The sequence below is a fragment of the Hemiscyllium ocellatum genome, chromosome 22, assembly GCF_020745735.1.
Source record: "Hemiscyllium ocellatum isolate sHemOce1 chromosome 22, sHemOce1.pat.X.cur, whole genome shotgun sequence".
In the NCBI taxonomy this organism is placed as follows: Eukaryota; Metazoa; Chordata; class Chondrichthyes; order Orectolobiformes; family Hemiscylliidae; genus Hemiscyllium; species Hemiscyllium ocellatum.
In genome coordinates this window covers 1504610-1522262 of record NC_083422.1, presented here as the reverse complement: position 1 = coordinate 1522262, position 17653 = coordinate 1504610, and the positions used below count along the sequence as shown (strand labels likewise).

Genomic DNA, 17653 nt, shown 5'->3' with positions numbered 1-17653 from the left:
CTCTTCCTAAACCTCGAAGAGGATGTGAACAAACATCAAAACTTGTTTGATGAAGCGTCTGCAAAGTACCTTGGGATATGACGTGCAGCATGGTAGCTCAGTAACTACAGCATCAGGAACCCAGGTTTGATTCAACCCTTGGGTAACCATGGGGAGTGTGCACATTCTTCCTGTCTCTGCATAGGTTTCCTCCCACAGTCCAGAGATGTGCAGGTCAGGTGGATTGGCAATGCTAAACCGCCCATAGTATCCAGGTATATGCAGGCTAGGTGGATTAGCCATGGGAAATGCAGACCTATAAGGGATAGGTGGGTCTGGGTGGGATACTCTTTGGAGGGTTGGCCAACTCAGGCAGAATGGTCTGCTTCCATGCTGTAGGGATTCTATGAAAATGGATTAAAGGCAATGTATGAATACAATTTGTTGTAATTACAAGTGAAAGGAGCATAGTTATTGCCAGAGAGCATTCTTTATGATATGATTTATAAAAAAAAGGACATTAAAGATGGGTGATATGCTCCAAAACCAGTATCTCTATGAGAAAAGTATTTATTCACACAGCTGAACAGCCAATTGCACATTATAATTCACACTGATGCACCAAGCATGAATGCCAAACAACTTTTCAATATCCCTGAAGTCACCATTACTGCCTTAAGTGGGTTTAATAAATGGATCCACTGGTCCAACTCCATCCAGCCAACAGTGTAACCCATCCCAACCACATCATTTAATGAAGCCCAAAGAAACGTCACCCTTCGGCAGATGGAAACCAAACTGCTCTCATAATGAGTCTCACTGGCTCTATGCTTGGTCTATAATGTTAGCTGCTCTCAACCCTGACCCTACAAAGTGGAACCAATGAGTTAAGGAAGTTCACAGGAAACAAGTTGGGTGGAGCAAGACAGGCAGGCCAGGAAGAAATTAGAACAACATTTATCAATTCCTAGTGATCATCATCCAGTCTTACTGGCTGGAACCACGCAGGGAGAGGTTAGGACTCAGCTCTGATTCCTCCTCAACAGATCATCTTGTTGATCTCAATGCAGATTGTTCCTCACGAAATGGTTGACAGAATGCCAGGGAATTCAGTTTGCCTTTTTTTTTTAAAAAAGAGGGAGGGCACCTGTGGGGGTAGCAAGAGAAACTTCAAACGACTTGAATCTCAAACTGTTTAGCTCTGTTGGAAACAGTTACCTCAGTCTGACATTTGCTCCAATATACGACTCATATGGCTTTTCCACCTGCATGAATTCAAACTCATAGGTTCTGCTCTGCGTCAGTTCTCCGGGCAAGGCCAGCTCCTTCACCAGGTTCACAAACTCATGTGTGTTGCTCTTATCACTGAACAGCTCTGGAACATAGAAGGAATAAAGCCAATCAATCTGATTTCCAGCCAAATGAGATTTATTTTAGGTGTTCAGAAAATAAATGAACTCGACCCAAAAACAGAATGGAGGGGGCGAAACAGAACAACATACAGTTTAAAAATAAAGGCGACAACAAAGTCATCAATGGTTTAGGTATCATATCAATATAGTTCTTGGCCCTAGTTGCAGTATAAAACGCATATAAGTCATTTTAAAAGTCAATGACTCCTGAGAATTCATCATTACCATTTTCTATCACATGACTGCCGGATGACTCTCCATTGCTCAGGGATTGAACCCTGCCATTGTGCCCTTCCCTTCTGCAATGACCACCCACTATGCTCCTGTACACTCCACTGCCCCTCCCATTCGTGAAGCCCACCCACTTTGCACCATAATGCCCACCCACCCCTAACTAAAACCAAGGGTCTAGTGGGAAGTGAAAGAATCAAATAAAATCAGGATTAGTAAAACAAAATTTACTTGAAAAATTAATGGAATTGAAGACTAACAAATCTGCAGGGCTTGGTGACATGCATCCCAGAGTATTAAAGGAAGTAGCCCTGGACATTTTCCAAAATTCTATAGATTCCAGAGCAGTTTCTACAGATTGGAAGTTGGCAAATGTAACTAGATTTTTTTAAAAAAAGGGATTTTGGGGCGGTGGGGGGGGTTTAAAAAAATAAAGCAGAATTACACACCACTTAGCCTAATATTAGTAGTGGGGAAAATGCTAGAGTCTATTAGAAAAGACATGAGAATACATCATCTGGAAAGCATCAACAAGGATTAAACAAAAAGTCAGTGTAGATTTATGCAAATGAAATTATGCTCAACTAATCACTGGAGCTTTTTGAGGCTGTAACAAGTAGAATAGACAAGAACCAGTGCCACAGGACTCTTATTGGGGGGGGGTGGGGGGGGGGGGGGGGGGGGAGGAGGGGGGGGTGCGCAATATATTGGAATGAATCAAGAACTGCTTGACTGTCAGGAAACAGAGTGGGGGAGTAAATGGGTCTTTTTTAGGGTGGCAGGCAATGCCTGGACCCCAGATATTCATAACACATGAATAACTGTGTTGGATGAAAAAAATCAAAATGTAATATGTTCAGCTTTGCTGATGGCAGAAAACTAAGTGGGATTGAGAGCTACACGAAGGATCTAAGGAGACTTCAGATTGATCTATGCAAGTTGAATGTATGGGCAAACACTTGGCAGATGCAGTTTAACTTGAATAAATGTGAAGCTATATACTGTGAAAATCAGAGTATTATTTACATTAGATTAGATTCCCTACAGGGTGGAAACAGACCCTTCGGCTCAACAAATCCACACCGACCCTCCGAAGAGTAACCCACCCAGACTCATTTCCCTCCGACTAATGCACCTAACACTGTGGGCAATTTAACATGGCCAATTCCCCATACCCGCTCATCTTTGGAATATAGGAGGAAACCAGAGCATCCAGAGGAAATCCATGCAGACACGGAGAGAATGTGCTAACTCCACATAGACAGTCGCTCAAGGCTGGAATCGAACCTTGGTCCCAGGCACTGAGAGGCAGTAGTGCTAACCACTGAGCCACCGTGCCACCCCCACCCCCCAAACATGCCAAATGGTCTCTTTTTGTGCTATGATCATTCTATGAACCAGTCACCAATAAGTGGGAATTCAACCATCACTTCTTGACATTCAATGGCATTGCTATTATTGAATCTCCTTGATCAATATCCTGGTGGTTACCATTGATCAGAAACTGGACCAGCCATATAAGTAGAGGATAGAAGAGTAGGTTAGAGATGGGGAATTCTGAAGCAAGTAACTCACCATCTAATTCCTTAAAGTCTATCCACTTTCTATAAGGGACAAGTCAGGATTGTAATAAAATACTCCCTGGATGAATGCAACTCCAACAACACTCGAAGCTTAACAGCATCCAGGATAAATCAGTTCACTTGACTGGCATCCCATCAACCACCTTCAACATTCATTCCCTCCGAAGCACAATGTTAACAGTGTGTACCATTTACAAAATGTACTGAAGCAACTCACCAATGTTCCTTTAGCACCACCTTCCAAATCTAACAACCCACCTAGAAGCACAAGATTCATGGGAACACCACCAGCTGCAAGTTTCTCTCCAAGTCACATAGTATCCCAACTTAGAATTATATATCACCATTCCTTCATTGTCTCCGGACCAACATAGAAAAGAGGAGTAGGTCATTCAGCCTGCTTCAACATTCAGTGGAATCACGGCTGATCATCCAACTCAATACCCTGCTCCTACTTTCTCCCAGTACCTTCTGATTTCTTTAGTCTCAAAAACTATCTTTCGGCCTCAACAGCTTTGTGTGATAGAATTCTACAGGCTTACCATTCTCTGCTTGAGGACATTTCTCCACATATCAGTCCTAAATGGCCTACCCGGTTTTAGATCCTTGGTCATCAGCAACATCCTCCTGTATTTATCCTATCTAGCCCTGTTAGAGTTAATAGGTCAAAGCACCGATTCCTACAGTACCCAGCTAGTCACTGCTCTGCCAGTCATTCAGAAAAGAACTGTTCATTCCTTGTCTTTGTCGTCTGTCTGCCTCTATCCATGTCAGTACATTACTCTATTTCCCATGCACTTTAATTTTACAGGCTGGAAAACCCCGGAATGCTCTCCCTAATAGCACTGTGGGTGGCCCTACATCACACTGGTTGCAGCAAATCAAGGTGCTCATCACCAACTTCTCTAGGACAATTATTCAGCTAATGTAATGTAGTTCAACAGAAGCAATGACATTGGACCTGCGGTCACATAGTGAAGTTACTGGAACAAGATTCAGCTTTATTTGGACTGAAGAGGAACAATCTGGCAATGCGGTGCTAAAGGAATGAGGCTCTGCGCAAAACTACACATTCAGATCACAGCATACCACTATCACCATTCTCAAGTGAAACCAAACAGCAAAGAGTACAAGTTGTAGGGCCCTTGGGGGGTAGTGGTACGAGGCCTGCGTTCAAGTCTTGCCCGCTCCGGAGGTATATAATAGTATTTCAGCAAGGTAGAAATACAAGATATCTACAGGAAATATCTATATGAGATGAATGGAGACATATCACCAACTCACCAATCTGCCCAACAAACTCAATTCGAATTCCTTTGTGCTCCAAACGCTTGCCTGGCTGTTTAAAGGTCAGGTTTACCTGGCAGAAAATGTCAAAAAATATTTGATAAATCTTCCATCTAAATTCATAGTCTCTAAGTTCACTTTGCTTTACTCTCCTCTGCCTTCCTACTCCATTATTTAATCTAATATGGAATGGCTGCAGAGCATGCTTAGTGGGGAGGGTAAACAGTCACAGATCAATAGAAAGAAGGTGGAGTTTCTACAGGCAGATTCCAGAAAGTTAGGAATGAGCCAGAAAAGCAGGACCTTTAAAAAAGGTAGAAATGTTCAGAAATACTCCTAATGTGAGGCACTCTTAAGCAAAAACAGGAGGAGTGAGCAGACAATTGGATGGCTGGATAGTTGCTGAAGGTAAGCACTTTTGCAATCCCAGAGCTTTAAAACCAGTTCTAGGATGTGGAGACCTATACAAGCCAGAAGGGCTGCACCTCAATAGTGCCATGACCAGTATCCTGGAAAGGTGATTTGCTCGTGTCATTGAAGTGGGTTTAAACTAGCTTGGCAGGAGGGATAGAAACCAGCTAGTAATTCCAAGAGGAGAAGCAAAGCTGAAAATAAAAAAACAAAAAAGATAGAAAAATAATAAGTAAATACCTAAAGTAGAGAAAACAATAACTAGAAAATAATCATAGTTGTTCAGTAATGGATGCCATTTATTTCAACACTAGGAAGTCAGCAAATAAAAAGGAGCTGAAAACATAGATGGGAAATTGGAAGTTATAATAATCATAGCTACTTCCAAAATATGGTTTAGAAGGCAGAATTGGCCATTACTATCTACTCTCTTGATTGCAGTATTTTGAGATGCTTGGGATGTATCAGACTTGAAACAGTCAGAAGATGACAGGACAAACATGCAGACAACAGGTCTTGATAGTGGAGATTTCAACTACTCCAATATTAAAGGGAGTAAAATGGAAGTTATAGAGGGCATAGAATTTTAAAAATACATTCAGGTGGCCTTTATCTACACCTATTATGTAATAAACCAAAAAAAAACACAGCAGTTCTGGACTTTGTTTTAAGAAATCAAAACTGGGCAGGTTCATTAGTTCATTAAATATAGGAGCAGAATTAGGCCATTCAGCCCATAGGATCTGCTCTGCCATTCGATCATGGCTGATATGCTCCTCACCCCCATTTTCCTGCCTTCTCCCTATCATCCTACAACCCATTATCAATTAAAAATCTAACTCAAATTTACTCACTGTCCCATCATCCAATGCAATTTGGGGTAGCAAATTCCACAGATTCACAACTCTATGGGAGTAGTAGTTTCTCCTCAACTGTTTTAAATTCGTTATCCCTTATCGTAAGACTATGACCTCCCATCCTAGAATGCCCCACAAGAGGAAGCATCCGCTCCTTGGCTATTTTGAAAATATCAATTTGATCTCCCCTCGTTCTAAATTCCAGAGAGAATAGGCTTAAACTGTTCAATCTCTTTTCATACAACCAACTCCTCATCGCTTGGATCAATCTAGTGAACCTTCTCTGAACCACTTCCAATGCCACGACATCTTTCCTCAAATAAAGGAACCAGAACTGTGCACAATATAGTCTCACCAATACCTTGTATAGTTGCAACAATACTTCCTTGCCTTTGCATTCTACTTCTTTAGTTATAAACTCCAACATTCCATTTGCTTTCTTTCTTATCTGTGCCTGCATGCTAGTTTTCGGTGACTCATTAACAAAGATACCCAGATCCCTCTGCATAGGAACACCCTGAAGTCTCTCCTCATTTAGATAACAGATCGCCTTCCCATTTTTTCAGCCAAAACACAAACTATTAAATCAGAGACCCAGATAATTTTGCACTGTTAGAAGGGGGGAGGGAGAGACTGGGCTGGAACCAATCCAAGGCTCCAGTAAGATGTAATCAGGTGATGAGTTGCTTGACTGGAAGTTCCATTTCCGAGCATAGGTCAGATACATGTTAAATACAAACAGGACAAACAACCACACAAGACAATCTCAAGGTTAAAGGAGGGAGAGATCGGACTGCAGTGGGATGGAATCATAGAAGCAGAGTAGAATCAGGCCATTTGGCCCATCAAGTTTGCAATGTCCCTCCGAAGGGTATCCCATCCAGATCCACTGCCCTACCCTATCCCTATAACCCTGCAATTCCCATGGCTAACCCATCTAGCCTGCACATCCCGAAACACTATGGGCAATTTATCATGGCCAATTCACCTAACTTGCACATCTTTGGACTGTGGGAGGAAAGCAGAGCACCCAGTGGAAATCCACATTGCACGTTCTGCCCGTGTCAAACTCCACATAAATAGTCACCCAAGACTGGAACTGTATCCGGTTCCCTGACGCTGTGAGGCAGTATTGCTAACTACCAAGCTATCGCGCAACCCCTGGAGCAGAGAGAAAGGAGGGATGGAGGGAGGAATACGAGAGTGGCTGGGAACAAGGGAGGGAAAAAGGTCAGTCATTGCAGGTTGAAGAGATGGATTGGACAGCCTTGGAAAATGCTGCCTTTCTAATGAGTTATTAAAATGAAGCAGTCTATCTATTCAGGTAGATGTTGAAAGGCTACAGTGATATTTTGAGGAAGAATGGTGAGCAAACACTCACATCTTAGCTTTTTTAATTAAATTTATCCCTCAAAAAGATCATAACACAGACTCCTATCTTATAATATAGTATGTATATAGTAATACAGGAGGCGTAGACCAATTGGCCCATTTACTGGACACCAAATCTATTGACCATAGTGACAACTTCACTGACTATAAAATGTTTGGGGTGTGCTGAGGTTGTAGGTATGATAGGAATACAAGTTCTTCCTTTTAGAATTAGAGAAACACCTCCATGAGAGGTGATTACAGATGAAAATCAAAAGCTCTGATAATGCATTATATTTTACACAGCATTGGTTATTTTATTAAGGTAAAGGTTCAAATCATTGTATTTTACAGCATAATGTTGGCATTATAACCAAATCTAATTCATAAAGTAAAAGGCAATTTTGGTTGGTTCCCTGAATCAGGGCAACACTAAGATGACCATATACATGGTTTACTTTGTAAATTCTAGAAGGCACACCCAAGCAGTGCCTGCTTAAACCACATGGCAGCGTTTGCAGTGAAGACACTTCCATTGCTGTTAAACAGGAATCCCCAGCATTCTCACCTGGTACTGATGAAATGATAAATTGCTGGTCTGGTTCCTGGTGCAAGTAAATAAATTCAGGTGACTCCACTGTGGTTTCCCTCTAGCAGTACCCTACATATGCAGTGAAAATTTGGAGCTAGAACACCATTGCTGAAGAATTTAGCTGGAAAATATATGAAACTCACAGTTTAAGACACCACAGCCATTTATGGAGACCTGGATGCAAAGCAGCAAACAGCAGTGGTATCTGGCAGTATAGTAGATTCAGGCTAATAATCTCAGACATTTTGCAATGCAGGAAGCCATTTAGCCCACATTGTCTGTGCCAGCTCTTCAAATGTCTAACTCCCTCAGTGCTGTTCTCCTGCCTCCTTCACATAAGCCTGTACATTCTTGATTCTTCAGACAACAGTAATTCTTATTAGAAAGCCTTGAATAAACATGCCTCCATCTCATTCGCAAACAGTGCTTTCCAGGTCCGATCCACTTGGTGAAAAAGTTTTTTTCATGTTGGTTTTGAGTCCTTTAACCAGTATTTAAATACACATCCTCTAAATGGGAACAAATTCTCCGTATTTACTTTATCTAAACCTCATGATTTTGAATACTTCGATCAGATATCCATCACCCTTTCCTTCCCAAAAGGAAAACAGTATCAACACCTTCAACTTATCTTCATAACTCCAGCGTGAAGAATCATCTTATTATGTTGCTTTTTCACTCTAATTCCATGAGCTCTAATGTTGCTATGCGACTGCATATCTAACACCTCACCAGTTACTTTGTTTCTCCCATGGAGTACAATTCAATCGACTGATAGAATTTAACATCAACAAGCTCTGAAATAACAAATGTATCTCCATTTCCTCACCTCTTTCTTTTAGATAGAAACCACCTTAAGACATATCTATTGTGTCACCTGGAAATTGGCCCTTCTTTTTAAAAGTTAAAATAAATTTCAATTTCTTGAAGGGAAACAATGGCTAGGCTGATTTACTGTCTGGATCAGAGTACTGAAAATGTGTTGATGGAAAAGCGCAGCAGGTCAGGCAGCATCCAAGGAGCAGGAGAGTCGACGTTTTGGGCACGAGCCCTTCTTCAGAATCAGAGTGCTGGCCAATATAATAGCAGTGAGACCATAAGAAACAGCAACAGGAGTAGGCCATTTGGCCCCTCAACCTTCCGCACCATTCAATAGGATCATGGCTGATCCAACATTCCTCTCGTCCACCTTCCTGTCCTTTTCCTGCAACCCTTTTGGCCAAGAATTCATTTCACTCTACAAGGTCTCTACCTCTGAAAATGTGTTGCTGGTTAAAGCACAGCAGGTCAGGCAGCATCCAAGGAACAGGAAATTCAACATTTCGGGCCAGAGCCCTTCTGAAACGTCGAATTTCCTGTTCCTTGGATGCTGCCTGACCTGCTGTGCTTTAACCAGCAACACATTTTCAGCTCTGATCTCCAGCATCTGCAGACTTCACTTTTTACTCGAAGGTCTCTACCTCCACAGCTTTCTCTGGCAAGGATTTTTCATTCCTCTCGCAACTTGCCCTTCCACCTAATGTGCCATCTGCAATTTTGGCGAAAGTACATTCGCTCCTGCCTCCAAGTCATTAACATATATTGTTAACAGTTGTTGTCCCAGCATTGATCCTTATGGAATCCCACTGGTTACAGCACAAGAATGGACAAGTTTACCTGTCTACTAAACAATTCTAAAGACTTTCTGGCTTTCAAGGTACTTCCAACATCATCTATAAAAGATGAAAGAACAATATAGCCAGTCAGCCCCCCATGTCTGTGCCGACACATGTTGCCCTTCCATATAAAAACTGTCTTCACTTAGAGGATCTGTATCCCTCTATTCATTCCCTATTCATGTTTTCACCCAGTTACTTCTTGAATGCTGCTATTGTGTCTGCTTTCACCAGCTCCCAGGCACTCAACATCCCTTGTGTGAAAACTATGCCTTGTACCTCTCAAATTTCCTCCTCTTACCTTGAACCTGTGCTCCCTAGTAATTCACCCCTCAACCCTGAGAAAAAGTCTCATTTTCCATTCTAAACACTAACAGGTTGCCCCACAATCTCCTGCTTTCCAGTGAAAACAAACCCAATCTATCCAACTTTTCTCCACAGTTTAAAAAACCCCATAATATCATAGTAACCTTTTTTATACTGCTCCTAAACTGCTCCCTTAGAGTGAGTGAGTGAGTGAACATCGTTGTTCTTCAGACTAGACCCACCTGCAGCAACTCAGTTTATCTAGGGATGGGTACAGATTACAGCATCACCCATATCCAGGAACAAACTCCAACAATGAGCGAAATATAGTTACCGTATTCCAAAGACAAGACTGTGCTTTCAGTTACTTCTCACCAGCTAATCACCAAGTTAAAAGAAAAATTCACAGCAAATACTTTGGGTCTGGAAGGCACTGCCTGGAAGTATGGAGGAGGATGGTTCATTTAAGATGTCCAAAAGGGCATTAGATAGTTATTTAAACAGAAGCAATTTGCAAGATTACGAAAAGGCAGGAAATTGACACCAAGTTAGAATGCTCAGCTTAGAATATGTCAACATGATGGGGTAAATGGCTTCTTTCTGACAATTCTGTGATTTTGGTCTTAGTGTTGGAGTCACATGAATCTTGTAACTTGAAAACAGTTTTAGTGGAGAAATTACCAGAATAAATGCATTGATGAGCAAATCCTTACCTTTCCAGTTACTGATTCACCATCATAAAACAGATAATGTTTCTCTATTTTACCATCTTCACTTTTAATTTCTGCAGTCTTCCTTGTGTCAGCATCATTGAGAACAATATTGATGTCGCATACCGGAGTAAACAAACCACCTAGGAAACTCTAGAGAAAATAAGAGACAAACTGTAACCACACTTGCAAATCAATAGTAAATTGTTGCACAAAGAATCCTGCCACATTTCACACCATAGCATACACAGACTTTTGGTTCTATTTTCAGGATGTCTCTCACTGGCAATTCCAGTGTTTATTGCCCATCTAAATTGCTCCCAAAAAGGTGAGCGGTCTTCCTGAACCACTACAATCCATGTGAGTTAGGTTTTTGCAGTGATTTGATACGCCCACACTTTAGACCATTTTAGAAGGCAGTTACAAGTCAACGACTCTGGATCTGGAGTGACATGTAAACCAGAGGGGGCAAGGAATGAACATTTCCTCTCAAAGAACACCAGTGAGCAAACTACATTTTTCAGACAAGGTCACCAATGCTCCTGCTAAGCTGCATGGCTACTTAGAAAATCAGAAATGTCTCTGGTCTCAAAAACATCAAAAGGGACTGTGGAAAACTATTTCAAAAATTGATTCAATACTGAAACTAGACATGTATTGAACTGAACTGAATACCATAAGCACCAAACTGTGATTTGAACTAAAGTTTACCTATTAGTTTCTGATCTACCAGTTGATTAATAAACTCAGGCTGAGGAACTGATGGGTGTGAATAAAAGATAATGTACGGTCTTCTTGTCCCACTACATTATGTTCCACCTGCCAAGAACTAATGTGGAAAATGAGTTTACACACCTTGGCAGGAAGAATGGAGGAACTAATTATTATTCAAACAGAGAAAAACTGCAAAAAAAAAGTTACCGCACAAAAGAATTTGGGAGTCCTCGTGCATAAGTCACGAAAAGCAACATTGAAGTAGGTAATAGAGAAGGTAAATGGGACATTGACCTTTATTTGGCTTAGTGAATGGAATATACAAAGCAAGCGGTTTTAAATAACCAAAGTTAAATCACAACTGGAATTCTGTGAAGTTCTGGCCTTTTACCCAAGGAAAGATATAATGGCATTGAGGCAGTCTAGAGAAGGTTCACTTGATTGATCCAGAGTATAAAGGGACTGCTTTATGAGGAGAGTTATCGAGTCATACAAACATACAGCATGGAAACAGGCCTTAGGCTCAATTCATCCTTGCTGACCAGGTTTCCTAAAACTATCCCATTTGCCTGTGTTTAGCACATATCCCTACCACCTCTACCACTTCCTCTGGCAGCTTGTTCCATATACACAAAGTGCAAATACGTTGCCCCTCAGGACCATTTTAAAGTTTTCCCCTCTCACATTCAACTGAAGGTGCCGAATTTTGGACACCCCTACTCACAGCTATCTACTTTATCTAATCTACTCATGATTTTATAAACCTCCATAAAGAGTCATCCTCAGCCTCCTATACTCCAGGGAAAAAGTCCCAGCCTATCCAAACTTGCCTTATAACTCAAATCCTCCAGTCTTGGCAACATCCTTGTAAATCTTTTCTGAAACCTTTCCAGTTTAATAACACCATTACTATAGCAGGGCAACCAGAGTTGAATGCAGTACTCGAAATGCGGTCTTACCAGAGACTTATACAACTGTAATATGATGTGCCAACTCCTGTACTTAATGCTCTGACCAATAAGGGCAAACATACCAAACATCATCATCACTATCCTGTCTACCTGTGACGCCACTTTCAAGGAACTATGTACTTGCACCTCTAGTCTCTTTGTTTGACAACATTCCCCAGGACCTGTACACACTGGAATTAAAAACAAGAGATGATCTTACTGAAATATGCAAAATTCTTCGGGGATTTGGCAAAGTTGATGTGAAGAAGGAGTTGCTTCTTGTGGTAGAGTTCACGACCAGAGGATATAATTTCAGAACAAGAGGTTTGCTCGCTTAAGATGAATAAAGAGGAATTTCTTGAGGATAGTGAATTTGTGAATTTTTTTTTAAACCAGAGGACTGTTGAGTCTGGTTTTTCGGTATATCCAGGGTTGAGATAGACATATTTTTAAATCAGTAAGGGAAACTTGAGTTTATGGGAAAGGACAAGAAAGTGGAATTGAGTATGATCAGATCAACCAGAGTCTCATTGAATTTGGAGCAAATTTGATTGGCTGCTCCTGCGTTTTACAGTCTTATCTAACAAACTCAATGGGCTTATGTTATCTTAGGAAGACTTTGGTGCACCTCATTACTCAGAATATGAACCTGTTCCATTTGTCCAGTGATGCTGTAGGATAGAAGGTGCAATGCAAACAGAAGTTTGACAGTATGAAACACGATATACCAGGATTTAACTCAGGATTCACAGTGCATCACTATACAAGAAATTGCGGCCATCCCTTTTGCAAGTCAATCCAATACTAAAGTCCAAGGTGGTCACCTTTCAAATTAATTTTGATAGTGCTCTAAACTAGCAATATCCCATAAACGTTATCCCTGAAGAAATTTCCCTCAGAGTTCACTCTCCAAGACCTAACTTCTAACTTGTGTTCCTTTCATTACATTCAATGTAATCGTGTTGACAATGAACATGTTCGGTTTCTCGAATGTCAATGACAATTGACAACAAACTCCACTTAAAATTAAAAGAATGGAACTTGTTTATATGGCAATTCAGGTCAGCTGGAGAATATTCTTCAGTTTAGCATTATTTGGTTTTGGTCAATTGTAGGATATGGGAAATCACTGCCCGGCCACTATTTATTACAGAGTTCACCGATTTCCCTTTGGAAGGTGTTGGTGAGCTACTTCCTTGAACTACTGCAGAGCATGTGCTGTAGGTATACCAACAAGGGAGGGAATTCCAGGATTTTGATTCAGTAACAATAAAGGAACAGCGACATATTTCCAAGTCAGAATGAGAGTTGTTTGGAGAGCAACTCACAGGCGGTGGTGTTCCCATGTATCTGCTGTCCCTGGCCTTCTAGATGGAGGGGTTTGTGGTTTTGGAAAGTGCTGTCCAATGATCTTTAGTGAATTTCTGCAATGTATCTTGTAGATAGCAGCAATCTGTACTATCAATGATAAAGGAATTGGATGCCTGTTGATATGGTGTCAATTAAGCAGGCTGTTTTGTTGTGGATGGTGTCAAGCTTTGTGTTGTTGGAGCTGTACCTATCCAGGTAAGTGAGGAGTATTCCAACACATGCCTGACTTACACCTTGTAGATTGTCAGGCTTCTAGTCGGCAGCGAGTTACTCATTGCAATATTCCCAGCTTCTGACCTCCTCTTGTAGCCACTTTGTTTATGTGCCAAGTCCAGTTGAGTTTCTAGTCAATGGCAACCCCAAGGATGTTGATAGTGGGCAATGCAATGATGGTAACACCACTGAATGTCAAGTGATGGTGGATTGATCATCTCTTATTGTAAATGGTCATTGCCTGGCAGTTGTGAGATTTGAAATCTTAATTGTGACTTGTCAGCCCAAGCTTGGATACTGGCCAGATGTTGAACACAGATTGCTTCAAGTATCTGAGGAGTTGCAAATATGCTGAATACTGAACATCCCCACTCCTGACCTTATGATAAAGAAAAAGTCTTGATGAAGCAGCTGAAGATGGTTGGGCTCAGGACTCTACCCTGAGGAACTCCTCCAGAGATATCCAGCAGCAGAGATGTTTACTTGGACTTTAATAAAACCTTTGATAATCTTCCATATGGTAACTAGTAAATGGTCATTGCGTGGGATTACATGGGATTCAGGGCAGCTTGTCAATTGGATACAGAATTGGCTTAATGGTAGGAGATAGCATGGTGATGGAGGATTGCTTTTCGGACTGGAGACCTATCACCACTGGTGTTCCACATGGATCAGTTTGAAGTCCTCTTTTGAGGATCATTTATATAAATGATTTGGATGAGAAAATGTGAAAGCGTGGCTAGTAGGTTTGCAGGTGACACTACTATTGGTGGCATAGTAGACAGTGAAGAAGCTGAAAATGTGTTGCTGGAAAAGCGCAACAGGTCAGACAGCATCTAAGGAGGAGAATCGAAGTTTCGGGCATGAGCCCTTCTTCCTAAAGATGGGCTCATGCCCAAAACGAGATTCTCCTGCTCCTTGGATGCCGCCTGACCTGCTGCGCTTTTCCAGCAACACATTTTCAGCTCTGATCTCCAGCATCTGCAGTCCTCACTTTCTCCTAGACAATGAAGAAGGTTTTCTAAGATTACAAAGGAATCTTGATCAAATGGGTCATTGGGCTGAAAAATGGCAGATGGAGTTCAATCTGGATAAATGCAAGGTATTGCATTTTAGTACAACAAACAAGGATAGGACTTATACAATTGATGGTAGAGCCTTAGGTGGTGTTGTAGAATAGAGGAACGTGAGGTGCAGCTATATAATTCTTTGAAGTTCGCACCACATATTGATAGGATGGCTAAAAAGGCATTTGGCGTGCTTGCCTTCATTGCTCAATCTTTTGAATATAGGAGTTGGGAAGTCATGTTGAGATTGTTCACGTCATTGGTGAGGCCTCTTCTGGAATACTGTGTCCAGTTTTAGGAAGGATATTAACAAGCTGGAGAAGGTTCAGAAGAGATTTACCAGAGTGCTGCCAGGTATAGAAGGCTTAAGTTACAAAGAAAGGCTGGGATTTTTTTCACTGGGACATGAGGCTGAAAGACAACCTTAGAAAGGTTTATAAAATAATCAGGGTATAAATAAAGTTAATTGTGGTTGTCTTTTCTCTAGGGTGTGGGATTTCAACACTAGGGAGCACATTTTTAAGGCAAGAGGTGAAAGATTTAATAAAGACATAAGGGGCAATTTCTTTTACGCAGATTTGTGGAATGAACTTCCTGAGGAAGTGATGGACATGAATATAATTACGATGTTTAAAAGACATTTAGCTAAGTACATGAATAGAGGGATAAGGGCCAACATCAGGGAGGTGGGACAAGTTTAGTTTGAGATTATGTTCAGCATAGACTGGCTAGACCAAATGGTCGGTTTCCATGCTGCATACAATGACTTCCAAGAACCACAACCATTTTCCCATGTGCCAGGTATGACCCCAAAAGCAGCAAAGAGTTTGTCCCAGATTCCCACGGATTGCAGTTTTGCTAGGCTCCTTGATACCACACACTGTCAAATGCAGCATGAATGCCGGGGCTGTCACACTCATTTCACATCTGGAATTCAGCTCTTTTGCTCGTGTTTGAACAAATTTGAGCAAATCCCAAACTGGGCAACTGTTACTCCAAAATCACTTTTTTGCTGCAATCAAGAGCATCTATTTGACAGAATCCAGGCATGGAATCTGCTCATCTTGCATTTACATGAGTCCATTCATCTTTTCAATATTTACCGGATTATAGAGCTGCATGATCTATTGCAAGAAACACAGAGCAATAGTTCTGACTGAATCAAATCCAATCAGTATAACCAAGTTTTATAGTACAACAAAATTAATGAACACACATCTCCCTGCACCAGTCTTATACAAACCATCTCTCAACTCTGCTGGATTGGTCTCAAGTTTGGCTGAACTTGCCACCTTAGCTGGGTTCCAGATTGCTCATCTCTTTTTAAAGGAGTGATAGTGCGCTCATATTTCAAAAAAAAGGGCCTTTGTCACTAAACCCTTGTGATATTTTGATTAATCAGTGCAACGGGTCACTGCTGGCAGTTTAACAAATGGATTGGGTGAACAACTTCAAAGACGAACTTGTTAGCACTTCAAACACCAAGTTCAGATTTTACAGAGACGCTTACCAAGAGGAATTATAACCAGATATATAGCAAGCAAACTGACCATTCGGCCTAATTAATCCACACTCATGCTTCCTCCTATTTTTATGCATTTGAATCTGCAACTTTAACTAGCTATTCTTTTCTCTCCCATATCCTTGGACATGATCCTCCAATGGAATTTCCAGAGTTTTTCATAGATAAATTACTTGGAGGACAGGAGTTTAGGGTGTAGGTTTGCTCACTGAGCTATAGGTTTGATATCCAGACGTTTCATTACCTGGCTAGGTAACATCATCAGTGGCGACCTCCAAGTGAAGTGAAGCTGTTGTCTCCTGCTTTCTATTTATAGGTTTGTCCTGGATGGGGTTCGTGGTGATGTCATTTCCTGAGGGGTTGATAGATGGTATCTAGATTGTGTTTATGGCGCTGTGGTTGGAGTGCCAGGCCTCTAGGAATTCTCTGGCATGTCTTTGCTTAGCCTGTCCCAGGATAGATGTGCTGTCCCAGTTGAAATGGTGGTATTTTTTGGAGGACAAACATTCTCATATTTAACCAAAATACAAAGAATTGTAAACTAGATGGACATCAAAGTAAGTTTTTTAATTATCACAGTAAATATTCCACTAGAATGGGATGAACATTGGCTAGGAAATTAGAACTGTCGACTTTTCAAATACCATTTTGCAATCTTTCATACTCAGAAAGTTGGTTAATAATTCACCCATTAGATAGTAACCAACAATGCAGCATTCCATCAGTTCTGTATTAACAGATCAGTCTAGAATTTTAATTCATGCATTCAGGTACAGCAATGAGAAGTGATCTTAAAACCAACTGATTCAGTTTGGTTCCTGTCAGCAATCAAGTGTTTGCCTTAAAATCTTGCATCTTAGTTAGCTGTAAACACCTAAATAATTGTTAGTCTAAGAAACCAGGCATCTTCTGTGAATTAAATTGAGTAAAAGTTCAAATCAGGTTTCTTGTTGAACATAACGCACAAACTAGCGATCAACAATACAAAGCACTTAACGGATAAACATTCCAAGGCATTTCACAGGAGCCAAATCTAACAATACCACAAACTTGGTATTCAGCTGTCAAACACTCTGCTCCTTCGATGGCTGAAGGCTGCATTGGCACATTGGAGGGAATGCTGAATTTCACTGTTGATGGCTGCCCTCACTGAAAGGGGGCACCCAAGTTAAGTCCCACATGTCCTGGGGCTCACTGTGGATCCAGACAGATGGGGGTTATGGCAACTGCAGTGCACCGTGGGCGGCACAGTGGTTAGCACTGCTGCCTCACAGCACCAGAGACCCGGGTTCAATTCCCGCCTCAGGCGACTGACAATGTGGAGTTTGCACGTTCTCCCCATGTTTGCACGTTTCCTCCGGATGCTCCGGTTTCCTCCCACAGGTGAATTGGCTATGCTAAATTGCCCGTAGTGTTAGGTAA

At 41.3% G+C, this 17653-nt stretch overlaps 1 protein-coding gene across 1 annotated transcript in view; it reads right to left on the bottom strand.

The window, feature by feature from the left end:
• The window catches only part of vps26a (VPS26, retromer complex component A), a 72211-nt gene that overhangs the window by 40431 nt on the left and 14127 nt on the right, over positions 1–17653 (bottom strand). Inside the window, exons 2-4 of the mRNA XM_060842296.1 lie at positions 10398–10547; positions 4490–4565; positions 1198–1354 (exon numbers count right to left, since the gene is read on the bottom strand). Coding sequence (XP_060698279.1) covers positions 1198–1354; positions 4490–4565; positions 10398–10547 — 383 coding nt within the window. The remainder of the gene's footprint in view (positions 1–1197; positions 1355–4489; positions 4566–10397; positions 10548–17653) is intronic.